The following is a 23,235-nucleotide window of genomic DNA, read 5'->3' as shown; positions in this document are numbered from 1 at the left end:
CAAATATTACGGTATTTAAGGTGCGAGAGTTGTCTTTCCTAACATAGTTGCTAGCTAGTACAGTTGACAATTATAATTACAATAGTACAATTGTCCAATGCTCAACAAGAGTTTTGTTAATCTTTAATCCAAATGTGAATTATAGCATAATTAATAGATACACTTGCTAAAATTAAATTAAATGTATAATATATGTTATAAAGCATGTACATGTAAATCTCATATAACCATGATAACCAGGTAGTCTAATAGCGTATCTTTGTACATTTTAAAAGTTATACGAAGGATTTAATTTGACTAAGTGTGAAATGAAGATCATCAATCATTAAATTGTTTCAAGTTCTTGGGTCACCTCTCCAGTTCACCCTTTTATCAGATTACCCAAATTTCTATTCTATATCTATATAACACTTTTCTTGTGCTGAATGACTAGGTAAAACACCAAATGATATTTTTATATATTATTTAAAAGAAAATTTTTTAATTCATATATAAAGTAAATGTATAAAATGGAGACAACCTAGGTAGATATTTTGAATAACAACACTATGGTATAATGAGTAGGTTACTCACTGTGGATCTAACAACACTATTTGATGAAAATAAAATTTCAACAGTTTGACTGCCAAAATAGTGATAAGGACAAAGAGGCATGGATAAAAATACCTGTTAACCTTCACATTCGGTGTAATCAATATTCCATACATAATAAAGTCCGTAGTCCGACTCTTTCACAAAATAGGAGATGTGATTTCAGAAGACGAACCTTAATTATTATACTAAAATTCATAAATTCAGTTCAAACTGCATGCTTACAAGAATAAATGTTTGTCATCTTAGGAGATTAATTTTTTTATTTTGACGGAAGAGAGGTACACAATTCTATTGTGCGAGTCATTGTACACAAAAGAAACCCGATGCGAAGTGGTAATGGGTTATTTCATTGGGAGTCGAGTTCTGCAGATCTATTGAACATTTCCTGTTCCGGCCCAGAGACCTCACTTTATGTGATTATGGTACAACAATTGTGTCCATAAGAGAAGTTTTTTTTTTATAAGAAGGCTCAATTTCCTAATCATCCATTAATAGACATAGACATACACATTTCGCGATAACCAAACAATGGGGACTTTTGAGAAATTAATCGACGTAAATTGGCGGCAGGATCCTCATAATGAAATGATTCAAATTTCTCAAATTCTCTTGAAAATCAAGCTTGATTAACTTGATGAAATAGGAAAACTTGAGCATCAAACTATAATTATTACAGTACGTACCAGTTTACTAAATCGTTTCAAATTAAATAGATGAAATTGCATGCATGCTACCCAAAAATCCTTGGAAATGTTGCTTTCTATCCTCTGAACATTGATTTTTTTTAAAAATCGAATACCTATGGCAAAGATGGAGGTGACATATTACTTGGTATATTACGATATAAAATAATCAATGACTCCATATCAATTACATAAACGAGACAATAAACCCACTGTACCTGCATGAATATCAAATGTTCACATAAATATAGACCAAGGGTGTTTTGTAATGCATATTCAAGTACCATCAGTATATAGATTAATTTGCAGAACATAGCATGCACACACTTAATTAAACTATAGCAAGTCACAAAACTGGCCATGATGACCAAAAAAATATTCAACATGCAGCTGGATGAGAAAGACAGGAGGTCATCATTATAAAATATTATAGCTACTATAGCATGTTATGCATACTTCGAAACAAACAGATGGCAATCAAATGTTTGTGTAATTTAATTAAGATCAAACCTATCAAAATTGCAAACTCATCAAATTTGGACATTTAGTATAGTAATTAAGATAGGTGGCTGTTTTAGAGAGGTTTTACTGTAGTACCGGTATGTACAATGTATAAATATCTTAAATAAAGAGATATATAAATAACAAAGGACTCTGAAAGGCTCATAATGTTGTATTAATTTATATTACATAAACATGACAATGTGCAAATATTTCAAATTGTTACATTTGATAAAATTGTTAGGATTAATAAAACAGATAATTTTCTATCTAATTAACAGGTATTTGGCTACTGTTTTAGATTATGATTAGGATCCCATGGTGTTTATTTCAAAATAAAAATACTATAGGTATTAATTTGTCTCCAAATACATATACATAATAATTACTGCAGCAAGTAATGCCATTTAATATACTGGTACATATTAACTAATACTGTAATGCTACACATGAGGCCTATAATTAATATATCAAAACCATGAGAATACTTTATAATGCTGGCTTTAGAAAGGAATGACCCATGTATTAGTCTAAGTAGCTCATTTTGTATACATGTGTATATATTAAAGTATCTATTTACAGCTATAGATATCCAATTACTACGAGTATCATATTGTATTTTGCAACATATAATTTAGTTCAATAGATCTGCTACATCATGAGCTCCATAATAAAAGAACATCAAAGTACGTAATAATTATGACTACGGTACATCACAGATTCTTTGGACAAACAGAAAGTGAGTAACAATGTTATAAGGACTAGACTGTTTAGGAATTCATATTCGTAATATCAAATGTTGGGAGTTAAGTTCAGTAGAATAAAACAGACAGGAAGGTTGAAGATTTCCCACAATGCTCTCAGCCTCTTTTTGATTCTGAACCACTCAGACCACTAGCTCGACTACTTGTTCTCTCTTCGATGACAGTCAACTCCTTTTTCGGTATAAATCCATTTGAGTCCTTTGAGCCTTGGTCTGTGATTGGCTGTTCTGTTTGTGAGGTGTCATTTGATTGGATGTTATTTATTCCTGCTATGGTAACAGAGATTTGTTTCTCGTCACTACTAACACTGTTTGCGGAACTTTTCACTTTGCCTCCTTTTTTGGACTTTGGAACATCCCCACTGCCATCAGTCTTAAAATGAACTTGTTCTGAAAAAAAACCAACAATATTGTTTGGAACATTGTCTTTCTAAAAATGTTTCTTTAGTCTGTAACAACAAGTTATAAACTAGTCAAGACTAGACTGCTGAAGAATCTAGAAAGAATTCTAGAAGAATCTTAACAATTAATGCATGGCTTCTTCTCTGATTGAATGCTGCAACGACATCTACAGGCAGTAATGGGGGAAAAAATCAATCTACAAAAAACCTGGGTAGAATAGCTTCCGTCGCAATATTTGGCCCTTAAGAATGTTCCGCCAGTAAGCGCGTTACACAATTACATTGATTTATGTGACAGGGGTCACCTGAGCCTTACTTCGGGTGCTGTTGCTAGGGACCGGTGAACTGGTTCCCGAGGTTGCCCTAGATCTGGTTCCCAGAGACAGTCGCTCTCGCTCCTCCATTATTCTTCCAGAAATCTCCTGGAAAATTTATAGTAACTGTTGTGAGTATGGTGTAAAATACATGTACCAGGTTATGCCAGGAGACAGTATCTATGGAATAATACTGCCACTGGGTACTATACACATGCAACACAGGCATTTGCATCTATCATTTTTTTTACCGTTGAAATTTGATCTTGAACTTGGACCAAAAATCTATATCTACTGAAACCATGATGTTAATATAAAATTTTGAACACGAGCAGGAAAGAAAAGAAAAATTTTGTTAATGGATTCTTTTTTTTTATTGAATCAGCAAGTATAAATAAATTTGAAAGAAGATATGATTAATATTCTTGATAACTGAACAAACCAAAACCTCAAACTGAATTTAAAAAGACACTACAGATTTTTTTTCTCATTTAAAAAAATCTTCAGATTATGCTATTTTTAACCCATTATCTTTCAAGGTACCAGTCTATCGTCTAATCGTCCGATAAAAAACGGTAAATATACTTGACGGGAAATTAACCATCAATTACAAGACATAATAGCAGTTATAGCTGCAAACATTCATGCAAGACAAATCCTATTTTCTAACAGCCAAGATCTGAATTGATCCGTTCTCAAGTGAACAAAAATCTCAAAGATCAAATAGCATTTCAATAAGCGTACTGTTTGCTGCTTGTCAATCTAATCCAAGGGGAGATAACACACAAGATTTACAAATCAGTGTTTCAAGGAGGAAGAAACCTTTAATCCTTGCATACAATGATTTAGTGATCCTTACAGTATAACCTGTACCCTCTTATTGGATGGAAACCTTCATGTCTTATTGGAAAATCTGAAGAGTAGGCCACTACCTCACAGTCTTTATCTGTACCCTACATTTTAAAATCCTTTATGCATGTAACCTATATCTGTCCTGGCCAACTGCAGATCACCGAATTGTGATACTTTTATATGTGTGACAGAAATATTAGAGTGCTGATAATCCAAAATTTATGACAAATTCGAAGACAAAATTATAAAGCTTTTAAATGTGTCCTATAGTAACTGCTATTGATGAAATAATACAAGTGTATAGTATATATAATATATATTGTCTACATGCTCAATCTGACAGACTACGTACACCATTGTGTTTGTACAAATGAATTGTCAAATTTGTGTTTAGTCAGAGAACAACCGAACAGCTATATAGTAAATCATTCATTCTTTGTATGTTGTTTTAGATTTAATCAAACATTCAATGTTCCACATACTTCATGCAAACAGTTTTATTCACAAGATTAAATTTCAGCATGCATGTTAATTGATTTTATCACAAAAAGGAACTTGATTGGAAAATCAACAGCAACAAAAAATTCAGGACTGTAATTTTTTCTAGCTCCCACAAGAGTATATACACCAGACAACCTTTCTTGGAATCAAACTCTTGATACCCTACCCCCTTATCGTGACTTCCTTACCCCAATCAATCACCCCCCCCCCCCCCAGCCTGATATCTGCTAATTATTGATTGACTTTTATACCAAGGCTTCATGATGCATTCACCTGTTTCAGTCTTCTGTGTACTTTATAACTCTGGTCATTTAATTACCAGATGTTAATTTCTCCTGAAGGTGAGACATAAACCTTTTGTCAATACCTAGCTTTCTTCCCTGGCTGGCACCCAACACTTTAATTGCTGTCTGTAGGAACTCAAGCAAACTCAGAAATCAGTTGGCTGGAGATTGAATTTATCACTGTACAGGCCATGTTCTCATTGACAAGGACATTGTTATTTGTCTGACTAACTTCTGAACTTGATTTAAAATGAATGTAACCATTTCTTCTCATAATAAAACATTTTCTATATATTTATGCACTTGATGAAAATGTACATGAGAAGTCTAGTATTTACTTCAAGTATTTTTAGTGACCTTGACCTTCATAATTATATAGAAATGTGAAATGCTTACAGCATGAGACTCATAAAAAACAATTTTAAATGTCCTAGAGGACAATATATTACATTTGCTTTACAAAATAATCAGTGATGATTTTGAAAAATCTTTGAATGGTCAAACTGACCTTGACATTCATAACATAACATAAATCATTCATAACATATAGTATAACATGGGCTAATGCCTTTAATATTTCTATCAAGTCCAAATTGGTTTGAAGTTTGAAAAACTATGAAATGCTATTTGGCAAATATGGCCTTGACATATAATATAATACTCAAAGCAAGGTAATTACAAACTTGGTTATGCAAAAGCTTTCAATTGTGATTTCTCTGACATAATTGTCCTTCAAATTTGTTGGAATGCATTAAGGTTGTGATATAATGTGTAAATTTGTTTAGGGTTTCCAAATGTAATGGAAGTCCTCTGGATTAGATTTTATATCCTGCATCTGAATTAATACAGTAACTGTAAATGGTATACAATAACAAAAAGATAGAAGGATTGGACAAGTTATTGCAAAATGAAGCAGATTTGTATAATACCCCATGCAAATTTTCAGGTAATGTTTAAATCATTAGTACTGTATATCATTATTTCAACTCATAGGAACATTAATTTTTTTTTTAAATAAAAAATTCTAGCTTCTGAAGGAATTGAACTCCCAAATATATTTTTCAGTGATACCATTTTATACATGTATATCTATAATGTACAGTGTCTTGGTTGTAACTATGTTTCCTTTGTTATGCATAACATGCTATATGGGTTAATTGCAATGGGTATATATATATTCACATGAATCATTTAAAACTTGTTATTCATAGATAAAAAAAATCAAATTATGTTTGTTCACAGCTATATTTAAAAGTTTAACAGAAAATACCCGTGTTTTTGTTTTTACTCAAGCACCAGAACATACTGCTTACTTTAATTTCGATCTAGATTTCAATTTTCTTTATTTGTTAGAAAGATTAATTACTTCACCCATAATACGGTTGAAATGTGAATACAATTTATTGATATAATTAAGGAAAAAACACACACTTAATAAGCTACTTCTTAATCTTCATTATGTTTTTGCATTCTCATTATACAGGTATAAATAATATACTAATATTCATTTATCGGCATTTGTTTAGTTGTTAAGAAGTTAACCAGTTATGACATGTTAAATAAAAGTACCCCGATATTCTAAGTTTGTTGCCTTTCCATTAAGGTCAACAATATTTGTACAAATCTATTCTCAACAGATCTCCACAAAATTGATCATTTACAAACAATTTTGATAGTTTTCGGCCCTTGGAGAGTAATATAAATGCCCACACAGTGCCATAAAATTACCCTGTTACAATGTACCCTGTCCTTACTCTGCCAATAAATCCATTCAACACACACACAAATTCTTGTAACATTTCATGTCACTTAGTAGTTTTCTAGCTAGATCAGAAAATATACACAAACAATTTGGATCTGTCCCAGTACTTGATATATCCAATGCATTACTAAACTCTGCATGGGGTAAATTTCTTTTTAAATTTATGATTTTTATTATAGAATACTTTTTGCTCACATAATTATGGTTAATTCTAAAACTGTCCAATTTATTCAAGTTCATTTAATTACTACAAAATTCTTATTTCAAAAATGTCAACTATTCCGGCCCAACTAGTTTAAATCCATTAAAATGGATTTAGCTTTAATATTCATTGTAAAATGAAATTTAAATGCATGATCAATGACTGCCAAAAATAAGATTTTCAAAAATTGCATTAACTGTTCAATACCAACCACTGCTGGGTTTATAACTTTTATAACAGAAACAGAAACCAGTTTTTCCATCTCCTGGGATAACCTATTCATTTAAACAAGTGGAATTTTGCACAATTGAACAAATCCCTCACTAATGTAGCACCTTCATTCAATCTTTTTCTATAAATCCACAGAAATATTCTTCCCAAGAGGCTTCAAACCCTGGCCTCCATATTTTAAAGCATAGTAATGGCACCATCAAATTGGACCATAATCTTTTTGAAATCATTAAAAAAGAAAGCCTTCTGCAACAGAGTTGTATCAGCTTGGTGGCATGTCATAAAATATTGATATTAAATCAGACATAATGTAACAGTCTTGGGCTTTTAATGCATGTATTAATGTTAACAAAAGTTAACTCAATAAAAAGTCAATTTTGAAACCCACTTCCCACACACTTCAAATAAAAACATAAAACATCACCATTATTTTTGTGTTTGCTATATAAGCAAAGATATTCAAACAAAATGGATTAAGTAAACGTTGATACGTGTACACATTGTATTTCAATTAAGAGCTCTCCCTCCCTCCCCTTCCCCCTCTCTCTATATACCGGTACTATAATGAACACCCCCCCTCTCTCTCTCTCTCTCTCTCTCTCTCTCTCTCTCTCTCTCTCTCACTCGCTCTCTCTCTCTCTCTCTCTCTCTCTCTCTCTCTCTCTCTCTCTCTCTCTCTCTCACTCGCTCTCTCTCTCTCTCTCTCTCTCTCTCTCTCTCTCTCTCTCTCTCTCTACGTGTAAAATAATACCCAGAATTTAACTTCATGTACATAACTGCACATCTTATCTTATCACCATCAGTATATAAAGTACAAGCATTATCAACATATTAACAGTTTTGATACTTCTGTACTTTGATCAGAATACCAGTGTTGCAAGAGCAGCAAAATATAGATGCAATATCTATTGAGGAATGAATACTGAGTTAATATGACAGTTGCATTCTAGTTACCTCTGCTGCGTAAGTTTTGCTGAGCATTTTATCATGTAAGGATTTTTCTCGTTTAATCCGGGCCTCCACCTTCAGTGCCACATCCCCTCTCAAGATGTTTGGATTATTGCTTTGTGCTTGTGGCTCCTTATCTTTGTAAACATCTGAAGGATAAATTTACATAAAATCAGCATATCAAAATATCCCAATGTTTCAGTACCTGTATGTACAAGCTGTGTTGAAGTAGATAACATTAAAACTACAAGGGTTGTTCCGAAATTATTGAGACCACATGGATATGTCCATTTCTAAGTGATATTGAATTATGGTGAAAATTGGCATGAACATTGGAGAAACCTCAACAAATAATTAAAGAAAGTAAAATTTAAAAAATGTTTAATATTTTGTTTACAACGGTAGGTTAACAAATCGGTGGTCAGGGTACCCGGCGCAAGCATAAACTCGGAGAATAAGAAAACTAAAACATCGTCTATCTAAGTGTCCGCAAACTTACAGCTTATACTAAAAGAAATCAGATTTTATATGTTCATTTTGCTATTTATTATGACTAACGTTTGATCATGTTTCACGAGTGTTTGAGTTGAAATACGGATATGGTACAGATATATTTACCAAGCAATAGGAATTTGAAAACGACAGTATATAGAAATTTGACGTCAAGGCGGCGCAGCGAATATACATCAAATTGATGGAATTTTCGGAAAAAGACCTTTTAATGCCACCCAATTGCTTTAACAAAAACTATACGATGGCAAGGGATAAAGAACTTCAGTTTATTGTCTTTTTTCACTAATTGTTGAGCTAGAATTCAGACAAAGTGACTAAATATCAAGTACTTTTTATACACTAACTGATGTAAACAGTTCTAAAATATGTACACATAATCACTGTAGGAGACATTTCACAGTAATTTGACTTTCAGTTAGAAATATTTTTCTCACAATAATCAAGAATGGAGGGAATATGCGAATGTTGACACCTTGAAATGTAAACAAAAGATGAGAAATGAAGAATTAATTCTAATTTCCCTTTGTTTGTTAGGTTTTTAAAACATAGGATCAATAAGAAGCGTCAAAATGACGTCGCGGTAAGTTTGCGGTTGCCCCGGGTCACTGGGCGATGGCAATTTGGTCAGCTTACCAGGAATGATCTAATCATGCTATGGACAATAAATATTTAACAATGATAAACTCTATCCTGGTGTACGTTTTGGTGAAATTTCAAGTTTTTATCTTTTTCCCCAAGGAAATAAGAATAAATGTCTCAATAATTTCCGAACAACCCTCGTATACCTCATACTAATACCGAATTGATTTATATGAAAATAAATTTGAATGGCATAACATTGACTGACTATATAATCTTATCATGATTAATTAATAAAGTATAACAATGACCCTCACTAATTAAACTAAATCATCTTAATTCGAAGTCATAGTTAAAAGGTCAAGGTCAATTTTTTCCCCAAGTTAAACATTAAAAGATTTTTACAACTTTTTATCTATATTAAAGATTTTTTAAATACAATGTATTGATATTAATAAAGATAGCTTAAATTGGCATTAAGCCATGTTTCGTTAAAATTCTTTCAAACATTCCTGTAAAAAAAGTTAAGGTCAAGGTTAATGCAAGGCTTCATGCTATCAAGGTCACTACAAAATTCGAAAATACACCATTATCTTGTTCATATTGGGCAAAACTCTGCATAATACTATTAAGTGATTCTTTGACATTCTTTTCATACAGCCTTCGGCATATCGGAGTATCAATAGCATAATTCTTGACTAATTATATTCGGGCTCGCTCTTCAAAGAATTCAAACCATGTGACGTCAGTAGTATATATAGCACCGCCATGCATCTATCACTCAAATTTTTTCTTGGCGCACTTCGTGCGGGCTCAGCTTAGCTTTCGGTTTGTTATCATATTAAAACTGAGACGTTGTCTTTGTTAACACGTGGTTCACGTGTTTGTTCGTTTTTAATGACTTAACTGCTTGAAATTTACGCTGGTGTATATTTCTTATACACACGTGGTTCACGTGTGAATTTCTTTGTTGACATTTTTACATGTCATCTTGTATCGAATCTGGGGACGAGGTCCTCTCTATAATGGCAGACTCTGATAATGATTCGTTTGAGGGTTTCGATAGCGATGCTATTCGAGAAGCAGAAAAACGACTTGCTAAAAAATTGAACGAAGTTAAAGCAGTTACTAGAGCTAATTCTGCCACAGGTTCTGTGAGCAAAGACTTAAACAATAATGGTAATGACCAGAGTGAATGTGCACCGGCGAGGCCGGTAGCGAGTTCTAAAGGTACAAAACGAAAGAAAGCAAATGGCAATAAAAATAAGACAAAGAAAACGAAGAAAGATGATAAGTTATCTGGTAAAGATATTACCAATGCACTAGTAAACATGGGTCAAGATGAGATAGATAAGTTTAAGGAACTCATGGGCATAAATGATTTAATTGGTTGTATTTACAATTTGCAACAAGATAGTGCAAGTACAAATCAGTCGATAGAACACGAGAGCATCTCTAGTGAGAATGAAAATCAAAACGAGTTTGATTTCTTTGCTGATAATGAATCAGAGAAAGACATAGAATTAAGTGATTGGGCAATACCAGATTGGTTTAGTTCAGATAAGAAAGGGAAAGATATTGATTCTAAACTGGCAGAAATGGTCAATACTTTGTGTATTAAAGAGGGTGAGACATCAAAAATTATTGAAGATAATCCAAGGCCAGCTAATTGCAATAATTTAGTAGCACCTAGGGTCAATACAGACATATGGAACATTTTACCAAAATTTGCCCAGTCGTGATTCTGGTTTTCAAGCAGTGCAAAAAACCATTGTTGCGGGTATTACACCTATACTCAGAATTGCTGAGATGATGAAGACAAATGATAACCCTTACCAAAATATGGACCTTCTGGCAACACATTCTGGCATTATTGCAGCAATACTGCAGCAACATTCTGGCAATACATTGCGGCAATGTTGCTGCAGTAGCGTTTTTCGTATGCAAATGAGATTGCGGCAATATTGCCAGAAAGATGTTGCCACAAAAGTTTTGCTGCAACATATTGTTGCGACAACACTTTTCTGGCAATACATTGCGGCAATGTTGCTGCAGTAGCGTTTTTCGTATGCAAATGAGATTGCGGCAATATTGCCAGAAAGATGTTGCCGCAAAAGTTTTGCTGCAACATATTGTTGCGACAACACCTTTCTGGCAATACATTGCGGCAATGTTGCTGCAGTAGCGTTTTTCGTATGCAAATGAGATTGCGGCAATATTGCCAGAAAGATGTTGCCGCAAAAGTTTTGCTGCAACATATTGTTGCGACAACACCTTTCTGGCAATACTTGAGATTGCAGCAATATTGCCAGAAAAGTGTTACAGCAAAAATTTCTGGCAATACATTTGCATAAGAAAAATGACATTGCAGAAATATTGGTTCAGTGCATTTTCTGTGCTCTGGCATCAATGGTACAATATATGCAATATCTATAAATAATAAATGTATACAGTAAAGCAGTCATGTATATTATATTAATCTACAACCAAAATGAAAAAAAAAATCTTTAATTGCCATTACAGTTTTATTTTTTTAAAGATGCAAAAAGGTTACAACAAGACTAACATTTTACATTACATTAAATTTGGACTTTCAAAAATAAAAAATAAAAAACAGTTTGTGATTACACAATATTACAGTAGTAAAAAAATTATATTTTTTAATGTAACATGCACAAAATAAGTATTGAATTAAAAATATAATGTATAATATTAGAGACCTGAAACTGGAATTTCAACATGCTTATAAAGGACACCAGTTAAAATTAATAATCTTTAAATTTAACACATAAATACAATAAACACAAATATGATGAACAAATCCTGATGAAACTTGACAAAAAGTACTCAGTCAATCAGTGACAATTTATTGCTGACACAACGCGCACAGACGGATTGACACAACGCGCACAGACGGATATGGACCGTAAGCAAAGCTCAAACCATATAGTTCACAAGTCCTGCACAACCACTTGCTGTATTACGACTGATCAAGGCATTCGTCCTAGGCAATCCAAATGTCTTTTTTTTGACAACATCGTGGGCATTCTGATTTCACACATAAACAATCACAAAAAACAGCTATCAGAATATCACAACAATATCCACATTGGAATTCACAACAATATCCACATTGGAATTCACAACAATATCCACATTGGAATTCAGCACTGTTGTGTTTATGTTCCTCTCCATAATCTTAAACAAATTACGTCATCATTCTTTTTTGGTTGCCAGTTCCACCATTCATTAAATCAGTAAGGTGACAGCTTTTTTCATGGTTTTCTTCAGGTCTGTGTAACCCAGGGCAGACCTACTGGGAAGATAAATGGATTTCATATTAGCACATTGGAAATTGTTTTCAGATTTTAAGCAGTTTCAAGGGGGGTCAGGTCCAGACCCCCTCCCCCTTCAAATTTTTTAAAATTACTTTATAAAATTACCAAAAATATGCCTCGGACCCCTTTCCCCTGGCAAACTCAAATAACCGTCGAACCCCCCCCCCCCCCCAATAAAATTCTAGATCCGCGCATTGTTCTTAAACAGTGTTAAACCCATTGATATAATGATAGATCGCAGTCTTTCGGTTTATATTCTTATAACAAACATGTTTAAACTGCCATTCAATGAATATATTTTTATTGCTAAACTTACTTTTTCAAAAACGTGCTCATGCAGTTGGTGCAGGCACAGGAGTCGGCGATTTTATCAATTTCTGGAAAATAAATGAGAAACAGGCAAAAATCCTACCAGTGAGCTTCGCTCGCTACGCTCACGAAGCTCACTGGTAGGATTTTGCTTGTTTCTCATTTATTTACAACAAATTGATAAAATCGCCGACTCCTGTGGTGCAGGGGATGTCATGTCAACACTCGATTCGTTCACTCAGATTCGTCCTCAGTTCAGCCGTTGATTTTTTTTACAGATAAGCACTCCATTGACAGTGTATTTTTTAACCTTGTTTACAGATAATTCCCGTATTTCATTCATTTCACTATCTCCAGTGATGGCAGCCTGCAGGAGTCTCGATGGCAGACAACATGGCAGCTTCGAATGTGAAAATTGGCGGCTAGCGATTTGATCGACCAATCAGCGCGCGCGTAACTTAACCACTGTTAACATTGAAACGAAAGTAAAAGTGCAAACAAACAGCATACGAAAATTATTAATATTCAACATGCATCGAGCAGTTTGGATACTCAAATCTTAGTAGACTGATATTTTAACTTAATAAAAATGAATATACCGTTACAAAAGAACAGACAGGTCGGTATTCACGTAAAACATGAGTTTTTTTTTTTTTTTGGGGGGGGGGGGGGGTGTGATTCAAACAGTCATCGTAACCATGCATAACAGTTATTTATATGCGATTGAAGGGAATATCACTGGATTTTTTTAATTGAGACTTTCTAAGAATAAGACTTTAATCATAAAATATTTAATATGTAAACGGTGTGACCGTTGGACCGAGCGCAGATTTAACACAGCGCAGTTTGATTTTTGTAGAATAAAATTTATTTGAAACGCACACAGTAGGATCTGCCTGGTTGCCTACTCAAATGATTAGCCAAAGTTTAACTAAACGTCGCGTGCTAAGTCTACATTGTGACGTCATATTTCAGACGTAAAACGTTCAAGTTTTGTCTTCGGAAATAGCCGAAGAGTGTAACGTTATTCCGAACTATTTTTTATTTCTTCTTTCATTGTTTATCAATTTAATTCATATGAATGCCGCTGTAATAAAATTAAATACTTTTTTCGGTATCTAAAAGATCAGTTTCTTGACCTTAATGTTTTTATTTTCCATCTGATAATTTGATAAGACATACATAGAACATGTCGTGTTTCTTGATTAAAGCACTATTGAAAATTATCTGGTTTCATTTTTAATTTCTTTTAATTCAAATTACCTTCTATTGAAACACTTGAACTTATTTAATCGAGTTTAGGGGCAACAAACATCGATAAGTACTTATCAATCAATGATCGAACTAACTTTTTAAAAACAAAATGGCTGCCAATATGGCGGCGCCCATGGCTGGAAGAAATTTTTTTTGGCCTTAGTACCCCTGATTCAACTTTCATTTTTCAATGATTTTTTTTTATATATACGTGTTACCATTAATCCTCGCTTCGCGAGGCGGGCTTCGCCCGCCTCTCGCTGCGCTCGGTATTAGATTAAATTTTTTCGACTTATTATTATTTTTTTTTTGGGGGGGGGGGGGGGGAAATATGTATACAAAAGCAATTCATGCAGTTATAATTGACAGTTTAAGACATGTCCTGAATGTGTAAAATTTTATAAGTCTAAATTCTGCTAAAGCTTTTGCAAGCTCGGTAAGCATAATAAATCAGAGGAAAAAGAAAAGTTTGTGGTAAACTTCTGGCAAATTTTGAGGTGTTATAACTGAAATCATATCTAAATAATTGACAATTTTTTAACCCCCCCCCCCCCTCCACTGCTCGGCTTCTCGATCCTTAAATTATAATTAAAGCAGAAATCATATATGATGCCTAGCAGTATTGCCAGATCGAATCATATATATTATGTATAAATTAGTTCATGATTTAAATGATCAAATACAATGTCATGTAGATGTTACCAGAAAATTATTTCTGGCAGTATGATACTGAGTGTAGCCAGAACATTACCAGAAGTCGTTGCAGCTAGTGGCAATATTCTAGGTGCATGTTAATATAATTTTTTACAGAAATAACTCTAATAGTATTGCCAGAATGTTGCAAGAAGTTATTGCCGCTAGCGGCAACACTCCAGCAGTATTGCCAAAATGTTACCAGATGTTGTTGCAGCTAGCGGCAACATTTCACTAGTCTCAAAATCTGGTTTCTGGTAACAAAAATGTGTTGCTGCAATATAGCCGCAATATTGCGGCATTGTTGCAGCAATAATTTTACTTTGGTAAGGGAAGTTCAAAGAGATAAGAAATCTGTTAAAACAGTCAATTATCGTGTTGTGTAATTCCATCTACCAAATTTCTCAAAAGAGACGATTTTTGATGAGAAGGGTTTTACCCAATAGATTCCAAGACATATGTAATACATCTCAGCCCGTATCAGAACTTTTGTTTGGGGGCGATATTCAGAAAAAGATCAAAGAATTGCCAGACTTTGATAAATACAAAAGAGACAGGCCAAGGAACAACTCTTTTTATACTAACACAAGAGGAAGAAAGAATTACCCTTACAATTATAATTATGGTAGAGGTAGAGGGTCAAACAGACCTTTTTTAGGGGGAAGAAATGCATATGGCAGAGAGATGAGAAATGTGGACAGAAGAGGAAAGAACAGATTTTAGAGAAAGATGTGATTAAGGTAGGGAGACTAAAAAATTTCGTTCATGAATGGAAGAAAATAACCAATGATCAATGGGTGTTGAAGACAATTCAAGGTTATGAAATTTCCTTTAATGAATTACCATATCAGAAAAACAGACCTTCTCAAATAGCTTTTGATACATACGAAACATCTCTTGTTGATGAAGAAGTGACTGAATTGTGGAAAAAGGGGGCAATTAGAGAAATTGACCTTTGTGATAGTCATTTTTTATCTAATATATTCGTCGTTCCAAAGAAAAATGGAAAGCTTAGACCCGTTATCAATTTACGATCTTTAAATGAATTTGTTACATATGAGAAGTTTAAACAAGAAAATTTGGGTCAAATTTTAAATCTCATTCAGAAAGGAGATCATTTTTGTAGTGTGGATTTGAAAGATGCATATCTAAGTGTACCTATTGCAAATGAATATCAAAAATATTTATGTTTTCAATGGAAGGAAAGATTTTATTGTTTTGTCGTACTTCCTTTTGGATTGTCTTCAGCACCCAGAATTTTTACAAAGATATTAAAGCCTGTGTATGCTTATTTTAGATCCATGGGTATCAGATGTACATATTACCTAGATGATTCATTAATAATGAACAAAAATATAGATGATTGTAGAAAGAATACTCAGATTATTATGAACACATTGAATACTTTGGGATTTCAAGTGAATCTTGATAAATCTGTGTCAGAACCCACTCAAATTATTGAATTTTTTGGGTTGATTATAGACTCCAGAAGTTTTAAGGTATATTTACCAAAGGAAAAAATTGAGAGATTATTAGAAGTAGCAAGAAAAATAATGGAAGAAAGGTTTATTAAAATAAGAGATTTAGCTACTCTCATTGGATTAATTATTCATGCATGTAATGCCATCTCCCCAGGTCAACTTTATTATAGATCTTTGGAAAGGGATAAAATTAAGGCATTAAATAAAAATGACAAAGATTATGAAGGTCAGGCAACTTTATCTACTTTAAGTAGACTTGATCTAAACTGGTGGATAGAAAATATTGAGTTAAAGAATGGCAAACTTATTAGACTATCTCATGTAGATTACTGGATAGAGACAGATGCCTCTCTTAAAGGCATGGGGGCTGTATTTGGAGATAAGAATTTTAGCAAAAGTTGGTCATCAGTGGAGGAGAAATTTCACATTAATTACCTCGAATTATTAGCAATATATTTAGCATTAAAATTCTTCTTTAAAGAGAAACATAATGTTCATATTGGAGTGAAATGTGACAATACAACAGCCATTGCTTATGTCAATAATATGGGTGGAATGATTTCACAAGATATGGATTATTTAGCAAGAAATATTTGGGAATGGTGTTTTAAAAGAAATATTTGGGTGACGTGTCAATACTTGCCTGGTAAATCAAATGAATTAGCAGATTATTTTTCAAGAGAAACATCTAGTTCAGCAGAATGGTCATTGAAACCAGAAATATATGAAAGAATTTTGAAACAATATTTTTCTCCTGATGTTGATCTTTTTGCATCATTTGCCAATCATAAAATTGAAAAGTTTGTTACATGGAAATATTGTCCACAAGCATGGAAAATCGATGCTTTTTCCTTTACATGGAAGAATCTAAATCCATATATATTTCCACCTTTTCATCTATTGGGGAAAATTTTGAATAAAATAATTGAGGATAAGGTCGATAAAGCTATTGTAGTGTTTCCAGTTTGGAAATCTCAATCTTGGTTTCCTTTACTTCTCTCAATGCTCATTTCTGTTCCAGTTAGGCTGCCAAGGCACACAGATTTAATGACAGATAGAGAGCGGAAACATCCCCTCAACAAAACAATCTTACTAGCCGCAGCACTTATATCTGGAAAACATTGGAGAACCGAGGGTTTCCAAAAGACATTAGAATCGTCCTGCTCTCATCATGCAGAAAATCAACAAGGAAGCAGTATGACCTTGCCTGGAAAAATTTCATATTTTGGTGTGATAAACGGAATAGATCTGCAAATGAAATTACTGAGAAAGAACTAATGTCATATTTGTTTAGTATCTTCAAAAATGGAAAATCATATTCCACGATAAATACTCATAAAGTGGCAGTGACTCAAACTTTAGCTCTGAACGATGATAAATGGAGTAAGAATTCTATATCTTTAACTAAGTTTATGAAAGGATTGTTCAACCTGAGACCATCTTTACCGAAATACAAGTTGACATGGGATGTGTCTAAAGTATTAACCTTTTTGAAAAGTTTGTTTCCTTTGGAGTCTTTGGACATTAAATTTCTCACATTGAAACTGTGTACCTTGTTAGCATTGACTACGGCGGCTAGAGCTCAGACATTAGTGTGTATGAATATTAAGAATATGTGTTTAAATTCAGATAGTGTTGTGTTTTATTTTACGTCATTGTTGAAAACATCCAGACCAGGAAGGTCTTATTCTATTTCATTGCAAAAATATAGTGATAAAAAATTATGTGTTGTGTCGACACTTCATGAATATCTCAAAAGAACGAAGAAAAGGAGAAAGTGTGATCAACTTTTAGTGTCATATAAGACTTTCAATAAAGTATCTACTAGTACAGTGGCAAGATGGATCAAAGAGGTTATGGGAAGTGCAGGAATAGATATCACTTATTTCAAAGCACACTCTATTCGTTCAGCTGCATCTTCTTCAGCATTAAGGAGTGGTGCCTCATTGACGGATATACTTAAAACTGGTGACTGGTCTTCTTCCAAGAATTTTAAAAAATTCTATTGTAGAGATACATGTAATGTTACAGCAAGTAATAACAACACAAAAACATTTATGAATGCTGTTTTACAAATGTAGTTGTTGTTGACACAGTCTTAAATTGTTTTTTGAATAAATGGTTGATCTAATTTATTGTCAATTCTTTGAACATGCTATTGATACTCCGATATGCCGAAGGCTGTATGAAAAGAATGGGCCCCTCATCCAAGCATACCCTGGATGTGATGGATGAGGGACATTCTTGGAGTACAGCCGGAGGCTGAGGAGTATCAACATTCCCAACCCATGTGAAACATTCATGCCCGCCACTAGTTTCTAATTGACAATAAATTTTCTTTAAATTATGAGTGATAGATGCATGGCGGTGCTATATATACTACTGACGTCACATGGTTTGAATTCTTTGAAGAGCGAGCCCGAATATAATTAGTCAAGAATTATGCTATTGATACTCCTCAGCCTCCGGCTGTACTCCAAGAATGTCCCTCATCCATCACATCCAGGGTATGCTTGGATGAGGGGCCCATTTTTCAGCATGTGAACACCTAAATCACATTTGTTCAATATAATAATTACTGTAAGAAAGTTGAACTGTTACATATCATATAAATTATTGCATCATCTGAACATTAAATCAAACCAGGAACAATTTTTTTTTATTGGACCCCCCCCCCCCCCCCCACCAAGAAAAGTGAAATTTATTATCGTGCAAATTAATGTACCTTTTATGGGGTACATGTTTTTAAAAAGTCACTCTTAAAAGGCAATGCCTACATGATATACTTTTTTACGAATGAGCTTTTATGGAAAAGATTCCCTTTGATAAATCCCATGAATAACACGTAATTTAAAATCTGCAATGATTTGCAAAAAATAACATGAAAGATATAGATTTGCGTTTATGGATAATATGGGTTTTTTTCAAACTCTACAATGTTAGCATGCAAAATTGACAGTGATAGAAAAAAAGTTCATCAATTATCCATGTTTTAGTTATGAAAATATTAAACACCGAGATGTTCACAGTGCTACAACAACATGAGCCTTAGTTTGAAGAACAAAATCACTGTGACATGCCACTCTCTGTTCGATTAATCATCCATGAAATGCTTTATCTAAATTAGAATCTTCGTGTCATAGCCACCAAGGCATTTTGCAATTTAACTTTCCTGAAATTTCAAGGCAGCAAGGTTTTAAGACAAGGAATACATGCCTTGACATAAAGGGAACAATTCGTAAAAGCCCTCTAAATGCACATAACATTTATGCTTAATCTCTCGATCAACAAAATTATTTCTTTTTTCATTATGAATTTGTAATTAATCTTAATTTGAAGGGTTTTTTTTACTATCTCTTTGAGAGCATGGATTTTAAATGTCAGGAATGGGTGTGTTAACTAGCTTTTATTCAAGATAATTAAACCTTTATAGTGAATATTCTAAATATATTGGTAGAGTTCATAATCACTTGGTGATGGGCTAAACACTTTAATTAAACCAGCTAGGCAACGAATGGGACTGTCAACATAATAAGTTTAACAAATACATTTGTAGTTCAAAATGATTCACTGTTATGAGAGTACATGTAACACATAATTCTGGACGTAGTCCATGTAGACGTTTGTATGATCAATCTGTTATTCAGAGACTCAAGTCTAATCCTTTGACCGATATACATGTACTACATGTATACAGTATAATTAACACCTGCAAAAAGTGTACTGCAATTAATTCTCATAAATGCACTTGTACATTTATAATCTTTATAATCTGTGGGTGGGTTAGGCTTCATCTTGCAAAAGGTACATGAAAAAAATCTTCAACCGTCAGGTGAGTTAATTAATATTGCAATGTACGTGTGTTTCTAGGTACCTGGTATCCAATGGCTTTCATGATCGCCAGAACACCCTATATTATAAATACATACATAATTGTACATTTTAAGGCTAATTATAAACCTTTTATATCATTTACATTGACACAGAACTGACCCACATAATATATAATATCTTTTAAAAACATTACACACGGACTATTTTAAAATTCATGTTGATAACTAAAAATAACAGAGGTGAAATAATATTTACATGCGGTATAAGCCTACATTTTAAGCAGATTGAGAGCTAAAGGATTAAGATTTTTGTTAAAGTGAAAGAGGCTGGAAATTCCAAAAATAAATTTATGATGTATAGATCAATATAGTAACAGTGTACATGTGATATAAAATAAAAGCTAGCCCTGCAATCATAATATTCCATACATTTATGACATCATTGATATCTACATGTATATATATTGTCAACACATATTATGTACTGGTGTACATTGTCAATATCAGTACATATTTCCTGATTTAACTATAGCTAGTATCTATACTGTTCCAACAATTGAACTAGGGATTATTAATATAAACTTTAATGTTTTATTCTCTCTCTCTCTCTCTCTCTCTCTCTTCTTCTCTCTCTCTAAATTGACATTAAAAATCCAATGTATAAGATGAGATTTTGTAATCGACATAGGTTGTGGTGTAATCTTATCTATGGCAATTTAAAGACAAATAAATCAGTTTGTGTGTGTTGGGGTGGGGTAAGGGGCTGGGCTTGAATGTGAAAGATTAGAAAATATTTAGATTGCGTAATAGATATCAGTCTGAATGGCTTTATGGAAAAGGCATACTTTTAGTACATTTAAAAAGTACCTGTACTATTATATACCAGGTATGGGTCTGAGATTTAATCCCTTGTCTAAATTCTCTATTTTGGCACAAATTTTTCCCTTGAGGTCATACAAACAAATCCAAAATATATTTTCAATAAAATCTTTGACTCTCTTGTTGACATTTTCTTTACTAATTCTTGACTTCTTGAAATACCCCCCCCCCCCCACACACACACACACAAACACATGCATGCAAAAAGAAAAGGTTAAATATGTTTTGGGCCAAATTAAGAACTTGAAAATTGAAGAGTTTTCAACATCGTTTTACCTACAAAAATACATCTTCTTTGGCCTACCTTTTCTTTTTTTAATAAAATCGAATGAATTTCATAACAACGATTTTTTTAATTTTTTCAACTTCATCATATGCTCTCGTACGTGTATAACACTGAATTTTGTTAACTTGACCATCAAAATACCTTTTAATCCCCAAGATCTAGAAAATAACTATCATCTTTGTATAAAGAATGTTAATTTGCAATCCCCGCAATTATTTATAACGTTACATAATAATAAATACAATCGACTTTTCACAAAAAAGGATACTTTTAAGAAATTAAGTATTTATTTCTATCTTTCTGAAATAATTCACAGTTGTTCAGAATACTTCCAATTCACAGGTACTCGTCAAATGCAATACATTCATTATGTAAGATTCACCTAATTCTTCAGAATAATTTTACCTGGAAAAATCCTTGATTGAACACATCCCATTTCTACCCATCATCGAAATGCATCCATTCCTCTAACCGTGGTTATAAATCCATCCTTTAGTTTTATTTACGTGAATTATCGTCTGACATACTCAAGGTGTGCTGTTTGTTTACCTTACAACCCGGGCTACGCATGAGTGATTTATCTGGTTCTTGTATCAATGCAAGAACAAGAACCAGTCTACAGAGCGGGAATTATTTGGCCGTCTCAAAGTTTATTTTTAGAAAAACAGCCATATTCCCATATTAAATGGGAATAGCTTTTTTTAAAAGTCTTGAAAATAGGCATCGAATTCAGGAGCATATCAATTATTACAAATACATGTGTTACGATAAATAATCTGATGAACTCTATAAACGTAATTCCTGTAACCCGGTTCTTTCTATAGCAAGAGAGCAAAGAGAGATAATTCAGTCACTCAATACTGTTCTAATGTTCAACTAACGTTCAATAAAATCTATTTATTTCAAAATTGTCTTTTATGAACTGTACCGATGAACAATAGTGATATATAGTGTGCGCATTTTCACCAATTTTTTATGAATAATCAAGACAGGATCAGAGAGAGATGTAAATCCTGTCGGTAAATTATTTTCATTCGTACATTAATTTACTTGTAGTTCATAGTGCTATTACGACCATTGCAGAAAACCCCCCATAAAACCCCGCCTTCTGTTGAAGTAGGTGTACTTTTTCTGAAGTTTTTGGCTGTCTTCATATACACATGAACCAACAAAGTAAGCATTTTAGTTATTGAGTGATTTCGTAGACCGTGAACTAATGCTCGAGCGTTAAACTTTATGCATACATGTACCCTTACGCGTATAAGCAAATAAACTGTCTTAAATTCCCGACATTTTCACACACACGTATAGTTTGTATGTTATGTCTCACGAGTACGATCTTAATTAAACACAAAACATATTTCATCATACATGAATATACTTTACTACTAGTAGTTATTTATTTTTCTTTTGCGCGGTATTGTATGTAACATACTACGATATTTATAAATAATTCAGTAATGACGACAAGAATTCTATCCTTCCTGTTTCTGTTTCTATCTTAATAAAATATTATTAATCATGCATATCTCTAAATATCTTCATGGAAAAAACAACATCATCTTCGCTAGCCAAGGGTTTTCGGTCCACTTTGCTCCCCATAAACGGTTTATGGGGAGCAAAGTGTACCGAAATATCTTGGCTAGCGAAGATGAAACAACATATTCTATCCTTCTTTTTTTTAGGAGATGTTCAGCATAATATTAAGGGCATTGTCGTGTCCGTTTTTTTTTTTTTTGCGATATTAAAGGAATCATATATTTTTACAAATAAACCTTGACTAAAAATAAGATTCAGCAAATTCACTTTTAAGTATCACAGAATATCAATTACATGTAATTCTTTTATGAATTATGATGGATCTGGACAGCGGCAGGTGTAAACGACCATGTTTTATGAATAGCATGTAGATCAACAAACCCCAGTATGTACTTAAATTACAATAGGGAATTTTGTGAACGGATAAATCTAGAAATATATTTTTCAAGTGATGCTTGAGTAAGTAACGCGTCTATAACGAGTTGTAGTTCTCTG

The 23,235-nt window shown here is 33.2% G+C and overlaps 1 protein-coding gene and 1 long non-coding RNA gene across 3 annotated transcripts; one reads left to right on the top strand and one right to left on the bottom strand.

The window, feature by feature from the left end:
- Positions 1 to 1,930: 1,930 nt before the first annotated feature.
- Positions 1,931 to 21,788, bottom strand: LOC105333702 (uncharacterized). 2 transcript variants are annotated; one of them, XM_011436798.4, is made up of 4 exons: positions 21,607 to 21,788; positions 8,043 to 8,185; positions 3,259 to 3,364; positions 1,931 to 2,931 (listed from the first exon to the last, which is right to left on the bottom strand). In XM_011436798.4, the coding sequence occupies exons 1-4, from the start codon at positions 21,635 to 21,637 to the stop codon at positions 2,639 to 2,641; spliced, it is 573 nt and encodes a 190-aa protein (XP_011435100.3). In that variant the 5' UTR covers positions 21,638 to 21,788; the 3' UTR covers positions 1,931 to 2,638. The 2 variants fall into 2 exon arrangements, with proteins under 2 accessions (XP_011435100.3, XP_034300978.2); XM_034445087.2 differs by lacking the exon at positions 21,607 to 21,788 and adding an exon at positions 20,078 to 20,159.
- On the top strand, positions 15,259 to 18,334 carry LOC136273019 (uncharacterized). The gene is made up of 2 exons (XR_010711141.1): positions 15,259 to 15,462; positions 17,225 to 18,334. It is a non-coding gene; the product is annotated as an uncharacterized lncRNA (long non-coding RNA).
- Positions 21,789 to 23,235: the final 1,447 nt, after the last annotated feature.

This window comes from Magallana gigas, chromosome 2 (genome assembly GCF_963853765.1).
Source record: "Magallana gigas chromosome 2, xbMagGiga1.1, whole genome shotgun sequence".
NCBI classification, from domain to species: domain Eukaryota; kingdom Metazoa; phylum Mollusca; class Bivalvia; order Ostreida; family Ostreidae; genus Magallana; species Magallana gigas.
The sequence above is the reverse complement of the archived record's forward strand: the minus strand, read 5'-3'. Positions and strand labels throughout refer to the sequence as shown.